Source organism: Oculina patagonica, chromosome 9 (assembly GCF_052425735.1).
Source record: "Oculina patagonica isolate OP01 chromosome 9, crgOcupat, whole genome shotgun sequence".
In the NCBI taxonomy this organism is placed as follows: Eukaryota; Metazoa; Cnidaria; class Anthozoa; order Scleractinia; family Oculinidae; genus Oculina; species Oculina patagonica.
This window is the reverse complement of record NC_135766.1, coordinates 29,782,960-29,805,716: the sequence shown is the minus strand read 5'-3', so window position 1 is coordinate 29,805,716 and position 22,757 is coordinate 29,782,960. Positions and strand designations below refer to the sequence as shown.

The window sequence follows — 22,757 nt, the reverse complement described above, 5'->3', positions numbered from 1 at the left end:
TTATTGAACATCTGATGTCGTGTTTGCATATGAGTTGTTGCACGAAAATGCAAATTTTTGCGAAAATCGAAAGAAAGCGACCGGAAGAAGGACACACTCTCGAGAAACAAAAGCTATTGTATTTTGAGCCAATCATATCGCGTAAATTGCCTCAGATGACCTGATGATGACGAAATAGATCCTTATATGGAGCGGTGGGCCTTTGATGGCCACAAACACAAAACCTCATTGCGTCAGTTTGATTTGATGTGTCCTCAGAAATAATTTTCGTTGCGAAACTTTCATCCTCGAATTTACTTGAGTATTACACCATCATGGCACTTGTATTCCACCTTGGTTGTTAAAAGGAAGGCCACACAGGCCTTCCAGCGAATTAAACCATCGCCAAAGGTAAGAAGGACGCGGTTTCCGGCGAAATACGACCAAAATTTTTGTCTCGCTACGATCTTGTCTTACGCCATCACATCGCCACTTTCGTGCAACGTCATACCTCTTACTTGGCAAAAACGGAATACACGTAAAGCCGTATACGGACGCATTTTGCTGATTTGGTCGCCTCCGTTTCTCTTTATTCGTACCACGAAAAAGAGTTTACTAGAAGGGAATTGCGTCGCTTTAAATGAACTCGACGACGACTCGGTTCCATCCCTATCAGCGCAATGCATCCAAAACAAATATTGAGTCTACGCCATTACCAAACTTGACTATAACTCATCAGCCAACGAAGCGAACAAATGATTTACCGCAGATATGCAAGGTTGGAAAATATCTTTTATTGGAACGTCCTGGTGGAAGTGCTTTATACAAAGCGGTGGACACTGAAACAAGAACAGAACTTTCTTGCAAAATAATAGACGTCAATAAATTCCGGGAGACACTTGCTCCGATGTTTCATCTGCCACCTCACGATGGCATCAACAAGATTATCGAAATTTTGGTCAGTGACTCCTACGCGTATGTGTTTTTTGAGCGATCCTACGGAGATTTACACTCGTACGTTAGAACAAAACGCAGACTGAAGGAAGAAGAAGCTAGCAAACTGTTTCATCAAATCGTCAGTTCTGTTGCACATTGTCACGAATCGGGTGTTGTCTTGCGCGACCTGAAACTCAGGAAGTTTGTGTTTCAAAATCCAGAGAGGTAAGCTTTATTTTTCTCAATCTGCAAGCGAGGGAGGTTTTGGGAAATCTTTAGTGCTCATAGATAAGTGTAATTGGCATTTTCCATGTGCTTTATTGCTCGATCTATTGAGTATTGTTCGTTTGCTCCTCGTGGCGGAGATTGTGTGAACAGTGTAGCGTGGCTATAAGCGGGTGCTGGTTTGTTTTGGATCTTTTTCTCTTAACTACAAAGCAATTTTATCTACATTTCTAGACATTGCACCCTTAAACTTGATACTGAGTTCTGATAGGATCTGGTTGAATCGTGCCCGTGATCAAACGCATTAGGAATTGGCATGTATTTTCTTTTTTTCATGACAATAACATTCGCTGTTCGTGTATGCCAGTTCATTTCCGGTTCGCAGCGTTTTGTAGGCACCTGCACTAGGAATTCGTGAAATCTATCTCGTGGCGTTATTTTAGCAACAAAGAATCGAAAACACGAAAAATCGCTTGAAATAAAATGCGAGATTAGAGGGAATTGTTAGAGGAGTCGGTTCGTTGTGTGCGACAAAACATGATTACGAATTGTGTGGGCCGATTTTTTATCATTGAACTTCGTCATTCGCGTCGCGTCGCGTCTTTGTGGGATGAAAGAGAAATGACAAAAATCGCGCGCGGACGTTAGTGTATCCGCGTTCGCGGGAAATTTGTTTGCGATAGTTTCCCTTTTCCCTCCGCATTTTTCCACTCCCGGAAATGGCGGGTTGTGCGGCGGGAAATTTTAATCCTCATTGTCATACAACCCGCTTACCCAAACTTATTATGAAATCGTGGCAAGGAAATGCGCTCAATTTTCCAAAAGGGATTTCGCCGAGAAAGCTTTTTAAAATTGTCAGATAGGATTATGTTTTAGACCGGTGATTTGGTAGTTTTGAGTCGTTGGCAGATGAAATCATTATCTCCACGTGGCATTTCAAAATCTCAAAACGTTGCAACTTGTTGAAGCGGAGGTAGCCACGTGGAAGCGCTCTCGTCCTGCTTTTGTGCCTCATTGTGGAAATTTATCCGTTAGTTCGACGACAAAACAATTATTGTGGAAACACAATAACTTTGCACGCTTTTATTCTTAAACGGACGGCGTGTTTCGATGATTATCCATTGTTTTCCACGATTTTCAAAAGACGAACGCCCAGGCTGACATTTCTTTGATTTGTGGACGGAAGCGTTTAACTGTGAGCAAAAGAGAAACTTTTTCTAATTAAATACTGATCTTTCCTGCCCAAAAATACCCTACGGCCATAGATGTATGTATTTTTCTCTATTTTTCTTCTTATCAAAAGTGTATGAGATTTCCCGTGGTAAAATGTTCAATATTTCTTAAGTGCATAAGAGGGCAATTTACGATATGTCTAAAGAAGTATTTTTAACAGTAAACCATATCGAGCAATCATCCTGGGTTATTTTTATTCAGTTTACAAAGGGTGTCAATCTCGATAGAGTGGGGGTGTTACATTTTACTTCCTTGCCGCGCGTTTCCCTTTGAATAATACTTCTGTGTTTGCGGTAATTGTGGTGATTAAACTTTGGCCTACAGCAAAAATTCAAAATAAAAAAAAATTAAAGAGCGCTCTTTATTTAAATAAAATACAGCTGCCTAAAGCGACCTTCGTTTCCTTTTACTTCTCGCAAATCGTGGGCACTGTGAATAAACTATTTTCGACAAGTGAATGTCTGACATTATAAATACTCCTTGGTTGGTTTTTGAAGCGCCTTTTGTTGCCATAGACTGTATGTTTACTATTTAACAATTAGAAATGAATTCACTTGCTCTTATTAAACGATCTCAAACGATTTATGAATCCTATCTGAAATTGAAGAGCGCTGCAAAATGAACAACGAAGTGTCACGCTATAAATTCTACACGAGGTATTCGTTGATTCTGTCACGAAGTATTCTGTTACCTTCTGCGTGTGGCAGTTGTGGGAGTTAACTTAAGGAAAGCTGGCCTTATACGCGGTGCAGATGTTTCTGAACAAGTTTTTAAGCGGAAGTCTTTTAAATTGGAATTGAAAAACAAAAATATAAATCTTCAACAGAAGATCGGATCTTGAAGAAAATTTTTTATTAAGTGCTTTTTCGGAACATTTTGAATCGTGGTTTTCTTTTGTGAGATTGTGCATTTACTTTTGATATCCATGCTCCCAGAAAACCGTTCCTTTTTTGGCATACCGTGAACGTTAAATCCGATCTGTTTTTAAATGCTTGCAAGATGTCGTGCTATTGCCTTTTGTTTGTCCTTTTTGTTGAAATGTTTAGCCGTAAGTGGTCTCGATTTCTAAAGAAATACCAGCTAGTCTCGAGTGAATTTAATTCATGTGAATCAAAACTAAAAGTACACGTGCTTTTTGACGGACGAACATGTGGCCTCGCCCAATTTGATGCTTTCTTGAGGCAATAATCGGCTTAAGAATTTACCTTATTTCTAGTTTCCGCACAAGAATCTTTCAGTCATCATTTTTACATGCAGAGCTCTTACAGTGTAGAAGTTCGCGCTTTCCTCTTCTCCTTTCTTTTTTTGACGCGAAATTGTCCGCCATATGTCTAATATTGAAATGCCGTCGTTTGTTAGTTGACGTTCCTGTTTGATCTTTTGTTACGCCTTTCGCTTCGACCCCTTTTCAGTTTTTTGTTTGCCCGCGAAACAAATAAAAAACTTCGAAGCAACAAATGACACTTGAGCATTTCAAACCGGAAAATGGATCTGAAATTTGTTAGACACTTGGATAGAAGTTTTTATGTTTGAGAAGGAAAAAACGTCTGAATGCTTGTCACAGAAAGTCTTTTGAATGCATTTCACGTGCGAAAATTACCCACGTGCCTCGTGGCTCACGGGCTCCGCGTTAACCGCCCCCTTTGTTCTTTGTTCGATTCCGTGTGCTTTGTTCTAGTTAGCCCTTATTGAGGTCTACGTAGTATCTTGTGAATTCTGAGTATTTCTGACATGTGAATACCGGATGGCGATTGTTTTAAAAAAGAAATACATTATACTACTTGGCTAAGCGGGCTATATCTGCTTTTGTTTAACGTGACCCTTGTTTGATTTCTTCTAGAACCACTGTGAAACTTGAAGGATTGGAGGACGCATTTCCTCTAGATGGCCAAGATGATACGCTCGAAGACAAGCATGGCTGCCCTGCTTATGTCAGCCCAGAGATCTTACAGGCTAGCGGAGGCTACTCGGGCAAAGCCGCAGATGTGTGGAGCCTAGGTGTTATGCTGTATACTATGCTAGTTGGTCGGTACCCGTTTCACGATACAGAACCCAGCGTGCTGTTCACGAAAATCAGACGGGGACATTTTACAATACCGGACACAATCTCGTCGAAAGCGAAGTGTTTGATTCGTTCCATGATGCGTCGAGAACCAACCGAAAGACTCTCCGCGCGGGAAATTCTCGAGCATCCGTGGTTTATGTCCAGTTTTCATATCGCTAGTCCGTGTAAAATAGATCAGAAACTCTCTGACCAGACAGTCCCCGACTTGGCCTCCGACGATACCCCGTCGTTCTTTCTCTAAGTGTCTTGTCTATAGTAGCAGATTATTTAATTTTACTGTATATATATATAGCTACGTTGTCGCATCATTTGCGAGACGACACGAAGAGTATGGCTTATCCCAGAGAAATTATTAGATCGATTTTTTCACTTTTAAAAATTATCCCTCGTTTTAGCTTTCTGAATACCGATATTTGAGTTCCAGATTATCTTATATCTAGGTATTGTGTGTATAGTTTTCTTATTTTTAGTCTAAACGGCTTTTTGCGCAAAGATAAGAGTTCAAGGAGGGTGAAACCGCATGCTTTTGCGGAGTTTCGCTTCTCTGTGCTTTTATAAGATGGGATTTATTCAGCGATCGCGCGCGCGAGCAAGGCAGGGCATTTGGTTTGTTTTAGGAATGGAAGGTCTGAACGTCCCAACATTTACTGTGCTGCAGTCACGGTTTATAGTTGTGATTAAAGAATGAAAAAGGAAATGTTAATGTGTCTGTCTTTTTCTTGCTGCTGCAGAATTGAATGATCCCTCTCTCGTCATTTGCCGGGCCAGGAAAGTCGGCATTGCTTCTCAGTTACTTGTGGCTAAAAGGCGTGAAAGGTTGCCGTCTGAAGCGGTATTAAACTGATCCTGGATTAACTTTAACAGTAATTTTTCAACTTGGAAGTTTTACCTTTGACAAAGTTGTTTTTTAAAGTTATTAGAAGCGAAGAATGCTTTGAAACCCCGACAGGAATAATCCCATATTAGCTAAGCGGTGATCCTGGCTTGGACGGTATGTTACTACAATCATTGTTTCGAAACCAAATAAAATCGACAGATTTGCCGGGTAAGATCAGCTGGGATATCAAATTAAGCCATTTATCCAGAGCTTGCATACCGCAAAATACCGATCCCCACTGCTTACGTTTTACAAGTCCAAGGCTCGAATTCCGCCCCTTTTCTTGAGTCCGGGTTGAGCGCGGGCTCTAAACAGCGGCTGGAAATCGAGCCAACTAGCTCGCCCTCCCTGTTTAATGGCCCCTAAAGGCCCGGTAATACGGGCAACATTTTTGTTCAACTGGTCTCGCAACATTGTTGCATTGCAAGTTGAATGAGTTGTTGCCCGTATTACTACCGCGCGCTCAACTTGTCTCGCAACAAATTTCGGTGTTGCAAGTTGGATATAACTCGGATATAACCACGCCCGTCAAACGTTTCCAGGCTTGGCATCCCAAATAACGGCTGCGAAGGAGACTAAATAGAAATAGGCAATGAATAGATTTGGAAGTAGAGTGCAAATCTAAATAATAAATCAAAGTGGCTTTCTTATAATATATCCTTCATCACTGTTAGATTGGAACTTCACATGACTTCACGGAAACGTTTTTTATAAAGAATACCTTGAAGTAATAAAGAAAACGAAAAAAAAAATGATCTACGAAAACGAAATCCGAGTGATGGCTTCACTATGCGAAAAATCATGTTCGAGAGTTAGCTCAGGAGGTTTGTTTTGTTAATTTCTTCAAGTTAAGTTGTTTTTATGTATACTCTTTCTTAGCTTGCCTAAAATTACCATTCACAGGATAGTCCCAAACGATACAATTTTCAATTTATTGTTACATGCAAATTAGTTTTCTTAAAATTACGAGATATTCAAAGTACAAATACAATCATCTTTTCTTCCTTGTTCGTCTCAACAGCCTTGTTTCCTGTTGGATAAATATGGGATCACCTTGTCAAATTGCGGCTTTAGCGCGAGGGACGTTTTGGGTCGGAGTGGGTGACATGTCCGGAAAATAGAGCCATCGCGCGCGCGCAGCGTGGAATAAAGAAGTACGGGATGTTACGGTACAGTGAACGTGGGGGCTAGTTCTTCCTGTTATTTTCCTGTTCTATCAACACACAAGACAGGCAATAAATGGCGGCTTGACCGACCTAACAATTGAAAATTGTAAACAACATTTCCACATCCGGGCTCTCCCCTCTCAATAAAGGAAATAAAGCGACGAGTTTTCGAATATTTTTTTCCCAAGGAGTGTCGAAAGTAATTCGTGTTTGCTTTGGTTTTACAAACCTTTGCTTAGTGCATGATTGGTTGAAAAAAAATTCCCGCCACTTACCCAACCAATCAGAAGTAAAACCAAAACCAATCGTGGCTCGCTGGCACACGTTTTCCCGCGCTTCGTGCCGGCTACAAGTAATTGCTACGAGTTTTGATTGGTTCACTGGATTCCATGTCCTTTGTGATTGGCCAGACTGATTAATTATATTCGATTACTTTGGTTTTGGTTTTGTGACACTTAATCGAAAATCGCTCTATTATTAGGAAAAAGATCGAACGCCTTGTCCATCTCGTAGTCGGATGTTACGACATAACTTTACCGGCATGTCTGAGGCATGGGTTGTTCAAGAAAGTTCCGTTCGTAGGTTAGTTTACAGGTCTTTACAAGATAACACTTACTTAGTACAAGGAACATTTCAGTAACAAAGCATTTACAAAAGAAGGTACGTCTAGACAAAATTTCAAGAAGCGGATTGCAATATGGATTTTTGAAAAACTGTTACAGTAGGCTAAACAGTTTTCAAAGTTAAGCTCGTTTATAACGCCCGGGAAAAGGAGAGAGGCCGGCCCTGGGAACGAGGCTGTTAGATCCCTCGCATAGCAACCAGATATACATTTTCAACACGATTTAAATTTTATAAAACGTAATAAAACGAACAAACATATACACACATAAACAAGTATGGTGCATGCTGGATTCGTCGGCACTTTGAAACCTTCGGCGATATCACGCTGAAATAACACGGATCAAATCGCACGGAAATCACAGCTGGTAAGGTTGACACGCGCGATCAGTGGAGTCATCTCAAAAATCGCGACAAAAATCGCCTGTGTAAATTATGACCCTTTATGTGTAAATATATAACCCGCTGTTGACGTTATTGCCTTTGACCGCCAACTGCGATGGTTTACTTTACTGAGTACGCTCTTTTTTTATATAAGAACGCGTAATTTGGCTTTGCCTGGGGTCTTTTTTGCCCATATCTAATTGGGGCTCCCCTCATGTTCACAAAAATGGTTCTTATAAAAAAAAGAGTGAAATTCCAAGGCAAATTACATCCTATGTTCCACAATGCTTCTGAGATTTAATAATTGGCGGTCCTTTTCACAGAAGTGATAGGAGTTTTAATACTTTCCTTTTTAGGTAGGATTTAAGTTGGCTTACGTAATAAAGCAGATAAAGTTGTTAGAGGCGCCGTACATTCGCATACCTCTCACTGTAATACTGCGGATAAGAACTATCACTTTTCACTCAACTCATCTCAACGTTATTAATCTTTGAATTGTATAAACTATCCAGGAGGCTTAAAGTGGTCGTGGCTAGAAAGAAATTCTAATCTATGAAGCAGTACGGATTTTGTGAAATCCCGATTTCTTAACTTAAATCTCTAAGGTCTCTAAGGCCATCCCAATAAAATGCTTCGTTTCCCATCGCCCCGTCTCTTGTGATTGTGGGTCGGTCGGTCAGGCAAAAAAAAAAAAAAAAATGAATGAACACTTTAAGGGGTCTGGGTTCATTTAAGAAGCCAGGAGATGCAGAACCGAAAGATTTTGTTTCAGTCGATCTCGCTGAGAATGTTGAAACAATTTTTAATGCCCTTGGCACGAAACAGCCTTTGAAAAACTTAGTATCGGTGTAAATTAAAGACAAGTACATTACATCACACCAAATGTTAACAACAAAACAAGATCGTGTGCTTGTAAATTTAAGTACTTGCCTCTTTCACTAGTGAATCTGGAATTTTTTTTTACATTTCGAAAAAATGGGTCGGTCTGGCGATGGGAAACGAAACATTTTATTGGGATGGCCTAATGGAAGCGAAAATTGCTCCGAGAAATCGTATGTAAAAGGCCTGTTTACACGTGCATGGTACTATTTGTCTCACGGCCCTATTTGGCCCAGAATGGTAAGAAAATAAATGAACAGTTAAAAATTGGCCCGATTTTTTCAAAAAAAAAAAAACGTTGCAGGGCGACAGATTTTGGAAATCGGGTCGATCAGTTCATCTTTGCAATTTAGATAAGGCAAAGAAAGTTGGGCCGACGAATCGCAGTATGTCGAATTCGCTTGAGGCAAATCGGGGCGACAAATCGTAGCGTGTAAACCGGCCAACTGAGAACGAGTGAACCGGCAATTCCACAATTGCATGCTTTCTTCCTACTAAAAAAGAAAAGTCAATAATGTGTTTTCAACGTTTCGTGGCTCAATTTTCAGTGTTTTTCCTTGAGTTTAGACAAGAGAAGAAAGACTGACCCCAGCCGTTAATGACAAAATAATCACGTCTGCAAAGGGATCTAAAGGGCGGACAATCAAGCTCGTGTTATCTTGTCTGACCACCTTATATTATGGTATGGTACTTCGCTAAGTAAGCAGTAGTCTTTTGTAATTTCGCATAAATAGAAATGGACAGAGGGAAGGGCCAATTTGTAAGTCGATCTTCGTCTTTAGCCTGTGTTCCCGATCAGTTTTTCGTGGATCCCCAAGAAATATTCCCTATATTGGACTCTACGGGGAGGCTCCGCCAAAAATGGTGCGTTTTTCAGGCTGGAGGTATAGAGAAGGGAAGGGATTTTACAGGTTGGAAAAGGGTAGTGAAAACTGTCTTTAAAAAGGCCTTTTCTTTACGAAGTCCGCCCGTGGCTCACCCCCTCCCCCCTCCCCAGGGACATGAACATCAGCGACCTTTAGATTTGACTACAAGTAAAAAATCGAGTACGAGTACGACTTGGGATTTCGATACAACTGTATCCCTCCCTCTGTCTTGATCTCAGATTATTAAAATGAGGCCAGAAATTGGGTAACTTTATAGGGGGACCCGATCTCTTTCCACGATTACACCAATCAAGTGATCGATGACAGGAGCCCATCGATCGATGATATGAAAAATAAAAGGCTTGAAACGGATGACATAACTGCATACCCATCTGTGAACCTGTTTCCTAAGTATCTTAATTTATTGTGATTAATGGGGTGCAAAGTTTTACATTGCAGCGGTGCAAAACTCGCATCAAGGCAGGCACATCTTGAAAAGAAAATTGGCCGGTTATCTCACGTTTGTCGTTCGAAACCTGTCTCGTTTAGTTTCCGTTTATTATTTTCAGGTTTCAGTTCAGTTTGAAAGTAATTTAATATGTACATCAACAAAACACAAAATTATAGCGTGTTTAAATTGGGAGCAGCGCCAAGCTATTTTTAGTGAGTCTTGCCTGTCGTTTTTGGTTGCAACAGTTTACAGCAAAGTAAGTTTACTTTGAGAAGAAATGATTTTGGTTCCCAACCGGAAACAAAGAAACCAAAAAATATAAGGATGAATTTACATTATAGACCATCTTTTTTCTTTTTCTTTCAAATTGTCCACGGTACACTTAAAAAAAAAAAAAAAAAAAAAAAAAAAAAAAAAAAAAAAAAAAAAAAAAAAAAAAAAAATAAAAAAATATTCTGGTCTCTAACTTATATCTTCTGGCCAATAAAGAAACTAACAAATTATGTCCTTTTGGAAATTCGGAACTATTTCTGGTCATCCGCTTGTCCACGTTTTTCAATTCAGTTTCTTCATTTCAGCATGATTTTTTTATAAATGATCGCAAATCACCTGGTGTTTTTGTTTTGCTTTTGCCATAGTCCACTTCTTGAACACTTCTTTCGACTTTTTTGACTACCAAAGCTATAAATAAGATCATTATGGCTAGCGTTGAGGCTAGCTATTTGGTTTTCTTTTGGATTGTACACCGATAGTAGCGATTTATAGATCATATAATGTATTTATACAGTACATGTATGCACTCTTTTTATTCTATAAGAATATTCTTTAATATCGAGGCTGAAATTTGCGAAATTTTAAGCATATTTTAAGAATAACGGCCTGAGGATGAGATGTTGAAACGAACATAATTTTGTGTGTTGAAAATGTGTAAATACAATATAATTATATATTTTCAACAAAACCGTTAAATGTTTTCCCTTTTCTAAATGAAAAAAATACTTGCTAAAAAACAACAAAGCAGCACCAGCCGTATGTTTGACGGTTAATAACATTTCGGCAAGAAGTTATTTCCTTGTAATTGTTACTCCAATTCATTCTAAAACGGAAATGTCAACGCTATAATCTAAGAATATTCACAAGAACATTCCAGCCTAAAATCGACAGAAAATAAGAATATTCAGCCTGGGCCGGAAAAACTATATTCTTATAAAAAGAATGGAGTGTACATATTTTAATATTGTAACCTTGTTTGAGAATGAAGTGTCATATGCGATATAGATTGATTGCCTTCAAGAGCTCTCAGGGCAAATAAGTTATATTTATCGATCGAAATCAGTTTTTCTAGTCCCCTGGCTGGGTAGAAAACCAAGCGTAATACAAGGTAAGGGAAGTGGTCAAGGAAACAAGGAGCCGGAAAATTTTTACTTCCTTGTCGCGAAATAATTCTTCCGTGGGAAACTCACTCAAATCACCAGAAAGCCCTTATAAAACCTGATGATATTTGATCAAATTTATTTCGTGATTTTATAAGGTTTGATAAGAAAAATTTTTAGTTCGAAACTTCATAAAACTCTTGTATTACGCTTCGAGAAGGTTTGGTTTCCGGTCTAAAAGTGTGGGAGTGTCAATCGGCGAGGACCTGGGTACTAATCGCGTAATTTGCCGGAAACTTTCGATAAAACGTCGCTAAACTCGGCAAGACTGTCGCAAAAATGTTCGCTAAATGAGCCCTTAGATCAGACATCCTTCCAAATCCAGCCATTATGCCCGACAGAATTACTGTCAGGAGCTTCCTAAATGAAGCTAGAGATGATGTATCTTCGCCAACAACGTCAAATTTCATGTCAACCATGAATGCTTGCCGTAACACCGTCGGCGCGTTGGAGGAGGTAAGCTTTCGGAGATGAACGAAATTTTCGCTTTCGTTTGCCCTGATTTCTATATTTCGGTGAATGAAATGCCTCTTAATATTAAAGAAGTGATACACCGTTGCTAGTTTACGCTAATAATCAAGAGTTAATAGCTTTTGGACTAATTTGTAGTAATGGATATATTCTATGATCGCTAACCGTATTTATAAACATTACACTGTTTTCTCGATCAACCACAGCGAGAAAACTGCAATGTTTTAGTTAGGATTAATCGATCTCCGCTTTTTCATTTCATAAAGCAACCACAGGACCACAGGATTTGGATAACAACATTACTAAACTGTTTTAGCTCGAGTAATTATGTCGCTTTGTTGGGATAAGTTTGAAGACTGTCAAATGCTGTTTATAAATTAGCCTTTAGCTTATATTTTAGTTTCGATGACGGTATGCAGGTTTCATGCAAATAAGCTAATTTTACAACCAACAAAATTCTCGAGTGATTAAAACAGTTACATACCATTTCCCTAAAATTTCTACGCTTGTTTAATTTCAGTTACGATTTCCTTTATTTTGAAACACAAATGGTACTTTTATATTTATTTATACAAGTAATATTAGCTTGATAGGAGAATTGATTAGTTTGAAAAAGCCCACGGTTGAAGCCATGAATAATTTTACGATTTTGTAGACATCCTTCACTCACTGTGACGGAATACGGTAGTATCGAAAACGAAGACCTCGAAAACGAAGACCTAAGACCTAAGACCCAGTCGAAAACTAAGACCCAGTCGAAAACTAAGACCCAGTCGAAAACTAAGACCCAGTCGAAAACTAAGACCCAGTCGAAAACTAAGACCCAGTCGAAAACTAAGACCCAGTCGAAAACTAAGACCCGTACGAAAACTAGGGAGAGTTGAAAACACTGACCCCCGATCCGCGGACTACCCACTGACCCCCCACTCCGCGGATCACCTACGGACTACTCCGCGGACTACCCTTACGGAGTACCCCTACGGAGTACCCTATAAAATGAAACGAATTTATGTTTACGGGAAAAAAAAAACAGGAGAAACCTACCTGTGCCACTTGCACGATCGATCGAAACAGCCGCCATCTTGTTTACCTCGATCCAGTCCTAACGGGACTAGCCTAGTACTAAAATCGGGAACGCCGGAACGCCGGAATAGGAACAGATAAAATATATCGTGTAACCCTTACAAATATAAAGAGCTAACCGTAAACAGGCTAACCGAAGTTCATAGTATGTTTACCGATGAATAGTAGGCTAATCGAAGTTCATAGTAGGCTAACCGAGGTGAATAGTATGCTAACCGGAGTGAATAGCAAGCCTACTATGCACTGCGGTTAGCCTACTATTCACCTCGGTTAGCCTACTATTCATCGGTTAGCCTACTATGAACTTCGGTTAGCCTGTTTACGGTTAGCTCTTTATATTTGTAAGGGTTACACGATATACATTTTATCTGTTCCGGGTTTTAGTATTCCGGCGTTCCTGGTTTTAGTACTAGCCGACGGAGTCCCGTTTGAGTTTGTAACAAGAAGGACTGGATCGAGGTAAACAAGATGGCGGCTGTTTCGATCGATCGTGCAAGTGGCACAGGTAGGTTTCTCTTGTCTCCGTAAGGGTAGTCCGCGGAGTAGTCCGTAGGTGATCCGCGGAGTGGGGGGTCAGTGGGTAGTCCGCGGATCGGGGGTCAGTGTTTTCAACTCTCCCTAGTTTTCGTACGGGTCTTAGTTTTCGACTGGGTCTTAGTTTTCGACTGGGTCTTAGTTTTCGACTGGGTCTTAGTTTTCGACTGGGTCTTAGTTTTCGACTGGGTCTTAGTTTTCGACTGGGTCTTAGGTCTTAGGTCTTCGTTTTCGAGGTCTTCGTTTTCGATACTACCGACGGAATACATTACTTAAGCGGGCTGTACAATAGAGCTTCTAGCTGAGCTAACCCCATCTTGTGCCCATTTGCTCAGCAGATTTCTCTTGTTTGCTGACATTTTTCGTGAGAATTTACCTCGCGAGAGGTTGGGGAAAATATCTATCTTGTTTGATATTTTTTGCCTCAAGAGCAAAAATCCTCAAAGCCAGCCGCACACTAGAGCATCTAGCTGAGGTAAACGCTCGCGTGCCTGTTTGCTCAGCAGATTCTCTTGTGTGCTGACATTTTTCGTGAGAATTTTCCTCGCGAGGCCTTGAGGAAATTTCTATTGAGTTTGATATTTTTTGCCTCGAGTGGAAAAATCCTCAACATGTGCGGGTGACGTGAGCTACTTGCTCAGCCAGAAATATCAACTGACCAATAAACACGCAGAATGCTCACGTGATTCAACATGGTGGCTTCTGAATCAAACTTGCTTAGCACTTTCCTCACTGTCTGCGGTAAAATGTGCAGTGAGTAAATGGCTGAGCAAACTGGCACATGAGGCGGATAGCTCAGCTAGTTGCTCTAGTGTGTGGCTGGCTTTAAATAAGAGATGGTAGATTTGTAGCTCGGTGATTAAATGATAAGATGAAATGTTATGTGAGCATGGGACAAAAGTAAAATCTGAGTCCCCGATGGGAATCGAACCCATGGCCTCCCAGATACCAGCTGGGTGCTCTAACCAACTGAGCTACGAGAGACTCGTGGCGACCTGGGCCATTTACTAGGTTCATTCAACTATCAGCAATTTCGAAAGCATGATATTATGTGTTACACATTAGAAACCTTTCCGCATGATTAATATAAAGAAAAGTGTACAGTAGAGACGCCACTGGATGGCATAAGAGGTCGATTTTTTCAGACGTCTCTTCTCGGGAGAAGGTGACCAGAGAGAGCAGGGCTGTGCTCTAAGGGTGCCCAGGTGCCTCAGGCGACTAACTTTTGTCTTTGGGCGACCAAATAATCTTATTTCTTTCATATAAGCTTTACGCTGGGCACCCTGGATCTCATAGTTTGGAACCTTTGGGCTCCTTGTAATTATTCTTAGAGCACAGCCTTGGAGAGACGCTTGAAATTCAGGCTAGTGTTAATGCAAATGTTGGTAATTTCATATGAAAAGAAGTTCTAGAAGATTTCTGTGTGAAATTATTTTAGAAGTTTGTAATTAGTATGGGTAATCAAATGGTGACGAGTGAAATTAGGAAATAATTTCACGCGCGTCTTGTCAAAATTCTTATAATATTAGAATTTTGACAAAACGCGCGTGAAATTATTTTCTAATTTCACGAGTATACCATTTGATTACATTTTAATATCATAGGTGACAAATTACGTTTGCAATCTTAGATGTTTTTGACTGGCACATTGCATCGCGAACTCTGAGCTTTGAAAAGTTGAAAGCATACATTCTGCTTAAGTTCGCAACGTTTTTTAGTCTTTGAATAAAACCTTTCAGAGATTCCTTTTTGTCGTTGACAAAAAGTTTCAAAGATGAATCAACTGTCAATTATTTCTCACATTATGACCATAGTTCGTCTTGAATGAACTGAAAACGGCGCTTGTGTAAAACGCTCAAAAATCGGCTCGATGCCATTTATGTACTTGGCTTAAATCTTGAAGTCGTTTTGACGTTTTGAAATATAAAATATCATCAAAAGTTTTAGTACATGGCCAAGGCTAGCTGGCTAAGATGAAATTCAAGCGAAAATGTACAAAGTTTAAGCCTTAAAACATCTTTTATTCCAGACGCCATCTTGCCGCTAACTACGTTGCCATGGCAATTTTATAATTTCACATGTGAAATTATAAATTAACGTTGAAATTTCGCGTCAAAATTAAGGAGTAATTTGTCACCTATGATATTACATGTAAAAGTACTTCTGAACATTGCGATATACAGTCTGACCTCTATTAAGCTGTCACCTATTAAGCGGCCACCCTCCATACTGCTGTATTTGATACCTCTATTCATGGACTGTATTTAAGTATTCTGGTATTTAGTTCCCTGTATGTTATCCCAGATTTCAATCTGAATCCGCCTCCCCCATAATGAGAAAGAACAGCTTTGTGTAAATTTGATAAGTATTCTATAATCTCTATTAAAGGTGCCCCACCTTCTTGAAACTTTATTTAATTTTATTTAATTTTATTTTAGAGTCTCGATGAAGATTACAACATTCTCAACAAATTGAAGAAATCAAGCAAGGCTGTCCATGCTGCAGGATTAAGTATGCTTATTACATTTTATATCATGTTTCCATGGTCCACACTCTTGCTAGACACTATTATTTCATGGTCTGTTACAAATCCACAAATCTGATTGGTTGTCTCAATGTTTACAACGCAGTCAAACCATAAGCAAAGCAAGTGGTTCCGGGTTTACCTTGGTGCAATTACCTGTGTTATTATACATTGTAGTAACTCACTGTCTTCTTATTGGCTAAGAGCCTACAGCTAATTCTGGGAATCCGTGCAACTTACAGATTAGTGAATAATCTGCTAGCAGATTATTCACTAATCTGTAGGTTGCGCGCGCAATGTATGATTTCCAAGAGCAATGTGTCAGGCATCTGGCAGCGAAGGAAATTCAAGTTCGTCGATTCGCTTTTTCAACCGAGAAACAATTTGATCTAAGTTTAAAAATTGCTGGACAATGAAGTCTCAGAAAACACAAAATGACTAACAAAAATTGGGAAGGAACTATTCCACGAAATACTTTGAGGAAAAAGCATTCAGCCGGAATTAGCACAAGTTTTGAAACAGGTAGAAATCGTTTTTCATTATTTTCTTTATCAGAAAAACAATGTATAATAAAACAATTTTTAGATTCGGTTTTTGACCTTGATTATTCCGGATATTACCAAAACCTCATCCAATAATTGTTTAAAATTTTTCTTTGTATTGGAGCTATTATTTTCCTGCGCTATATTGGTTTGAGGTTGTTTGTTATGTGAATTCTTTGATTTATGTCACTCAGTCTGGTGAGTGCCTACTGGTGGGAGGAGACTTGATGATGATGATGATGATGAGTTTCACAGGTTTATACACTGAGGATGAACTTTGGTTTTTGTGTGAAATTCCCTGCACACGACAAACAAATTTTTAGTTAGTGATCTTGTCTTACATTTGGCAACTCTATGGCATCCATATACAGCTAATTCAAGAAAGGTTGTCTGAGTTCTCGTAACAAAGTGAATGAATATTAATGTTAATTTTTTGTTGTTGTGTAATTTCCAGATTATTCAACAAATCAGTTATCATTAGCAGAGAGTCTTGAAAAGTTGGGTACATCGTCTCTTTCCAAGGAAGCGGACACTGGGATTGGTAAGTCAAACACATTGAGTTAAATCAGGTTCTGGAAGGGGTTGGGGGGTCCTGATCCCGTATTCCCGCTCCTTTCTCACGTGAATCCCACATCCCATCCTTTTTTCCACTGCAATCCCAAATCCCATTTTTTGTTTCTTCAAAAATACATTAAAAAGACTAATTTATGCACAAGTTAATAAATATAAGATGTAGATATTGCTATGCATCTTTTTTCTTTAGGGAAAAAGTCTCAATGCCACTGCAAGCCTTTTGCACTCTAGCAATCATGACTTCCGGGTTTTCTTCAAATGATAATCCTTTACTCTTTCGGATTTCTTCTAACCCAGTGAAGGTTTTCAAGGGTGTCTGGAATATGTAGGGCGCTTTCTGTTTGTCGCTTAACAAAACATTGAATTCTTCTTTGCAGTTTGCCCCAGTATTCCCTGGGGGAGGGGGGGGTAAGAGATTCAATATTTTTCGCATGTCCCTAATCCCGCACTGTTTTTTGGTGAAATCCCGGATCTTGAAAATACCCTTCCAGACCCTGTTAAATTTCTTTGCTTTAGTAAACCTGCTCCTGGTTTAACAATTAAGTTAAAGTTAATTTTACACCCACGTTCAGTATTACATGCAGAGTGGCTATCTTTCTACATCCACCTTTCGACATTGTCTTTTGACGTGCTGTTTGAAATTAGCCAATCAAGACTAATGCATACGGGTGTTTGTTTCATGCATTTACATGTATAATGATCCCACAAGTTCAAAAAGTCATGCTTGTGGGCTGTGATTGGTGAATTTCAATACATCTTGTTTCTTTAGCACGTTGAATCATGGAAGCTAAAAGATAGCTGCTCTGCACTCGGTTTTTCATAGTTCTTGCACTTAAATTGGCAAACAGTAAGTTGTCAATTTAAAAGAATAATGATTTCAAAAAGATAGGAGTCAAGTTAATCCAAAACTTTGTTTGGTGGTAGCAAAATGATTCATAGCACTGTTAAGTTTTTAAATAAGACTTTGAACATCTTTTTCAGGAACTGCATTTTTAAAATTTTCTGTCACAGCCAAGGTTTGTATTGATGCTACATGTATTAATTACTTCTTTATGCAATTTAAAACTGAACCAGTAATAATGTACATTCCTCCAACCCGGAGTTTACAAATAAAACCATAAGGATTATAATTATGAAGTCCTCAGTGATACACTCACAGGGTTTTTCCCTGAAATTCACTGTGAGAAATTTAATTTTTCAACATTCTTTTCTGTCCTGCAGGAACTCTGTTCAGTTATGAAAACGCTGGTAAGAAAATCGATTTGTTCTAAAATTAATCTAAGAAACTTTCAAATTACATAATCTTATATATTATTTTTTAGGCCAGCTTCAGCATTTATTAATTGTCTGGATGAAATATGCTACATTGAAAACAATTAATTCTTTGAATTGTACATTGTATTACCTTATTGTTACTTATTTTCGCGCATTTTCACGATTTTCAAAAAATCGTGAAATTAAAGACCCGCGAAAAAAGGTTCTCGTGAAAAATAACGTCGCAAATTTTAATACCCTTCTATATAATCCCCTATGATTAATCAACGTTGCCGTCAGTTTAATATATAATTATCTTGGTACAGTCGTCAAACTAGCTCTACTTTGTTTACTACAAAGGAACATACTAAACTGTTTTAAGCCAGTTTCGTCTCGTTATATGGTTCTGTTCAGTGGAAACTATTGCTGTGGAAAATTATAATCAGTTGTGCCAATTTTGAGGCTAACTGTTTGTTAATGCAGACCAGTATTTTGACAATTTTCGCGAAATTTAGTTCCTATAAACGTATTTTTTTGGCCAAATCGCGAAATTTAAGTCCCGCGAAATATGCCCGTTCCATTTTGCCGAAATTAAGTTCCTGTGAAAATAAGTAACAATAGGGTATGTGATTTTTTTGTTAACCACAATGTTTTCATTTTAAATTCCAGTTTACTAACTACCACAACATAGTTTTGTTTCCTCTTGAATCTTTGTTGAAAGGAGATATGAAAGATGTAAGAGGGGTAAGTAAAGAAGAACATGCAGAAAAGTTAATCTTTCTTTCCCGTTTAATAAAACAAGAACTCTGCTCAATCAACGGTCTACTTTTTCTACTGCCATCAATTATCCAAGTGGACCTCTCAGAAAAAAAAAAAAAAAAAACAGGTTCACTTTGAAAAAGACTAGCTCTCTGTTGGTTGTGATTGGTAGTTTTTAAACCATCTTGTTGGTTATTGATTTTCAAGTTAAGGCTTGATGACCTTTGTGTTAATTAGTACCGTTATACCGTAGAATTCCGGTTATAAGCCCTGGGCTTATACAACTTCGTAAGGGTTTTTGGGTGGGCTTGTAAGCGGAGGGGCTTATATCCGGGAGGGCTTATAAGCGGAATGAAAAAAACGTTTTGAAACGAGCCTCGGGAGTGTTGATCGAAATACGTTTTTAAGTTAAAAACGCACAAAAAGCAACATTTAGCCCTGTTCAGTATAACCGGAATTTTACGGTAACTGATGGAAGCAAAAAAAATGCAATTATTAAAGTTAGATTTGAACTTCAGAGTTTGTGTGCCATTGAAAGGGACAGTAACTAAATTGATCAAAGTAAAAAACAAAACTTTTATTAGTATTAGCCAAATTGATTGGTTTAGGGTAAATGTTGTTCTAAAAAGAACTATTAGTTGTTGGTAATCGACTGATGTTTTGACAACCAGCTAAGCTGAGTAAATTCAAATTCAAGGTGACTTCTGCTCAGGATTTGAAGTGCCAGTCACTAACAACAGTTTTTTCAGAGCTTTCCTCACCCAGATTTCTGTCTTTGTTTGGGCATTTTGTATAAGACAGTGTGTGGATGTTAGTTTTCCATACCTGTAGATTTATGTCACAGACTGTAACTTTTGTTTCAGGACATGAGAAAGCCATTTGACAAAGCATGGAAGGATTACGAAGCTAAAGTGTAAGGAGCCTATGATTATTACCCATTCTGTTACCGTATGTTATGCTAAAGAATGCTCTTGGTTTGATTTCTTGACATCAAACTTCAAGGTTTTATCTGATTTGTTTGTGTATTTTTATTTGATTTGGATATGTGAACTGTTTATTCTCATTTTTGGTAGGGCAAAGATAGAGAAAGAGAAAAAGAAGGTCGCTCAAGAGGCTGGATTTCTTAGAACAGAAGTAACAGGTGGCGAGGTAAGAGCAGGAATTCTACTAGGATTATTTTTATAATTGACTATTAAGCAACTTTATCTTATATTTTTAATCCATTTTTCAATTTTATTAGACTAGCTACCTTATTCTTACTAATTTTCGCGAGTACTAATTTTCGTGATTTTTGTGTTTTTGAAATAGTTGTGAAATTTATGCGAAAATTTAAACACGCAAAAATTAATACCATATTTTTTAAAATGATAACTTTAGGAACGGCAACTAACTATCCTTGAAAATATCTTTCCGTCTTGTTTTGCACTGCCACTCTCTGATTACTGTTTTCTTCAGCTTGTAAATCGGTCAAGAAATCTTAAAGTACAGTCTCCGTTTGCGGACCCCTTGTAGTAACATTGAGTTAGACCTTTGTGTATTTTCAGTAGTTCCTTAGTCTTTGACGACTGATCACAGAAAACATTGACAAAATTGCAAAATTTAATACACTTTTTCTATTATTTGTTCTTGCGATCCCGAAAAGTATTACAAATTCACGAAATTCGGCTCCCGAATTTTCGTGAAATTAAGTACGCGCGAAAATTAGTAAGAATAAGGTACCACAAAATATGATTATATTCTGACTTGTACCTTCCCAGTGCCCTTAGTCTCTCATTTGGGCCTTTCTTCTAATCTTTTGTGAAAGAGCGAAAACTTCATTCTCCCCTTAATTTGAGACATTTCTTGGCTCGTTTTGATATTGTTTTTGGTTCGCCTTTTCTTACTAACTTCAGATGGCTGAAGAAACAGAAAGGGAGAGAAGAGTTTTCCAGTTACAAATGTGTGAGGTATTGATGCAATGCAAATGTTATTTTTTATGTTTAATTTTTTATATTAATATATTAATATCTGTTGTGTGGTATTCTTCCCTGATATCAACTATTCCTGCTTTATTGCTTCTCCTGACTTTTCAATTTAATAAATGTAACAAAGAAATATAAAATCAATATTTTACTTCATTAACATGACAGTAAGTATGTCATCCAGGATCCAGAAAGTAACCAACCCTCCAAGTAAAGACCATTTTAGTCGCCAGGGCGACTAAAATTTTGGAGAAGAACGATTGAAAGTGTGAGCTTAATTTGGCGACTAAAATTTTTTCACTGGCGACCAAACCTGAGCAGTCGGTGGCCAAATGGCCACTAAGGAAAAAAATAAACTTGGAGGGTTGGTAACTATAAATTAACAAAAAAAAGATCCTCCATAAATGGTTAATAGTGATCTACTACCTTAGACAAACAGAGTTGGAACGCTTACGCTAAGAAGATAAAAATGCGGATACTTGACCCTTAAACTTTCTCAATGGCGCATGTAAACATTTTAAGAGGTCCCCCTCCCCCCTTTCAATGTTGAACCCATTGTGGCTAAGGATTGTCTGTGCAATATTTTCGGGAGCTCAACATTGAGAAGGGGAGTGGGGAGAGAAAAAAATAATTTGGAAATCATTCCAACACTTTTGACGAGGGTTGTATCATCATTTGGAAATAATTGGTTAGCATTTGTAGGAGACATCTTCGGAAATTGCTGGTAATTTATTAGACGTATTTTTAATTAATTAGTAATTTTTTGATTATATTTTTTCTCCTTGAAGTTTTTAATGAAGGTAAATGAAATAAAAGTCAAGAAGGGAGTTGAATTGGCTCAACATCTGGTGGATTTCTACCATGCACAAGTCACGTAAGTATCTGACCATTTATTCTCGTTTAGATAGCAGCCTGCAAGGGATCTACTGGATTACTTTTTTTGATTAACCGGAAGTTGTTGTCATTAGGGCGATCAGTATTTGACATGATGATAAAAAAAGGGCTTGTAGCTGATCTTAAAAATTCTAAAAACGGTTTAAAACATGTTGAAAAGTGTATAAAACTAAATTTTTGACAACTTTCTGTTCCTTCGTCAGACAGAGTAAAATCGTTTCACTTCATGCATAATAAGCAAACATCCTTTTTATATGTCGCCAGTCTCCAAGGATCTTCCCAAGGTTAAATAGACTTGAGGGACATGTACATGCTCATTGACATAATTAATATCCTGGATAGAATGTAGCGCTTCCAAGAAAAGGCATTGTTGTAAAAAATTGTGTTAAAGTTTTTGAGCAGAGTAATTCTCTTTGTTGCAGGTATTTTCAGCTGGGGTCACAGGTGCTGGAAAGCATGAAGGGTTATTTAGAAGAGCTTGTTGTGGAACTCCAACAGGTTGGTGTAGGAGTTTTTTTTTTTCTGTTATTAACTTAGGCGTGGATGGGGGCAGGGGGTGTGAGCCTGGAGAATGGAAGAAAAGTTTTGCAATAGAAAATAGAATAGAAATAGAATTAGTACAAAGAGGTGGGAACCACTAACTAGGAAGGGGCAGGAGCCGGGAGTAAACGGCACAGGAAGTGGGACATTCAGTCTCTCCTGTCCTCTCCCCCCTCACTAGCGACCTTCAGATTTGACTACGAGTACGAGATCGAGTACGAGTACGACTTTGGAATTTCGGCACAATTGTATCCCACAAACTATAACTCTTCCTGTTGCTGACTAACACATAAATAAATGTTAGGGATAAGATTGGTGTGATAAGTGTTTATAGCAGGCACACAAATTTGGTTTGAAAACTCGTACTCAATCTCGTACTCGTAGTCCAATCTGAAGGTCGCTACTTAGGGGGTGTCAACAGAAAAACAAGAGATAGTAATTTGACTGGGTTTGTGAATGCCCAGTTATTCCATAAAACTATAATTGTCATAAGTTTTAATTTGTTGT

At 38.5% G+C, this 22,757-nt stretch overlaps 2 protein-coding genes and 1 non-coding gene across 3 annotated transcripts in view; 2 read left to right on the top strand and 1 right to left on the bottom strand.

Annotated features, from left to right (window-relative positions):
* The first annotated feature begins 218 nt into the window (after positions 1 to 218).
* LOC144664764 (tribbles homolog 2-like) lies at positions 219 to 5,135 on the top strand. The gene is made up of 2 exons (XM_078525969.1): positions 219 to 1,140; positions 4,214 to 5,135. Exons 1-2 carry the CDS (start codon positions 620 to 622, stop codon positions 4,677 to 4,679), a joined length of 987 nt encoding a protein of 328 aa, XP_078382095.1. The 5' UTR covers positions 219 to 619; the 3' UTR covers positions 4,680 to 5,135.
* Positions 5,136 to 11,339: 6,204 nt separating this feature from the next.
* LOC144664630 (arf-GAP with SH3 domain, ANK repeat and PH domain-containing protein 2-like) overlaps positions 11,340 to 22,757 on the top strand; it is a 33,534-nt gene continuing 22,116 nt past the window's right edge. The window contains exons 1-11 of the mRNA XM_078525785.1: positions 11,340 to 11,571; positions 15,642 to 15,714; positions 16,724 to 16,810; positions 17,824 to 17,858; positions 18,064 to 18,090; positions 18,766 to 18,840; positions 19,719 to 19,768; positions 19,929 to 20,004; positions 20,748 to 20,801; positions 21,605 to 21,690; positions 22,133 to 22,208. Coding sequence (XP_078381911.1) covers positions 11,446 to 11,571; positions 15,642 to 15,714; positions 16,724 to 16,810; positions 17,824 to 17,858; positions 18,064 to 18,090; positions 18,766 to 18,840; positions 19,719 to 19,768; positions 19,929 to 20,004; positions 20,748 to 20,801; positions 21,605 to 21,690; positions 22,133 to 22,208 — 765 coding nt within the window. The 5' untranslated portion in view covers positions 11,340 to 11,445. The remainder of the gene's footprint in view (positions 11,572 to 15,641; positions 15,715 to 16,723; positions 16,811 to 17,823; positions 17,859 to 18,063; positions 18,091 to 18,765; positions 18,841 to 19,718; positions 19,769 to 19,928; positions 20,005 to 20,747; positions 20,802 to 21,604; positions 21,691 to 22,132; positions 22,209 to 22,757) is intronic.
* Positions 14,114 to 14,188, bottom strand: Trnat-ggu (transfer RNA threonine (anticodon GGU)). Its single transcript has one exon. It is a non-coding gene; the product is annotated as a tRNA-Thr (tRNA).

Excerpts from the sequence above, each read along its gene's own strand:
- LOC144664764 (XM_078525969.1), top strand. The coding sequence starts at position 620 with ATGAACTCGACGACGACTCGGTTCCATCCCTATCAGCGCAATGCATCC. Across the intron at positions 1,141-4,213 it reads GTGTTTCAAAATCCAGAGAG|AACCACTGTGAAACTTGAAG; the intron begins GTAAGCTTTATT and ends GATTTCTTCTAG.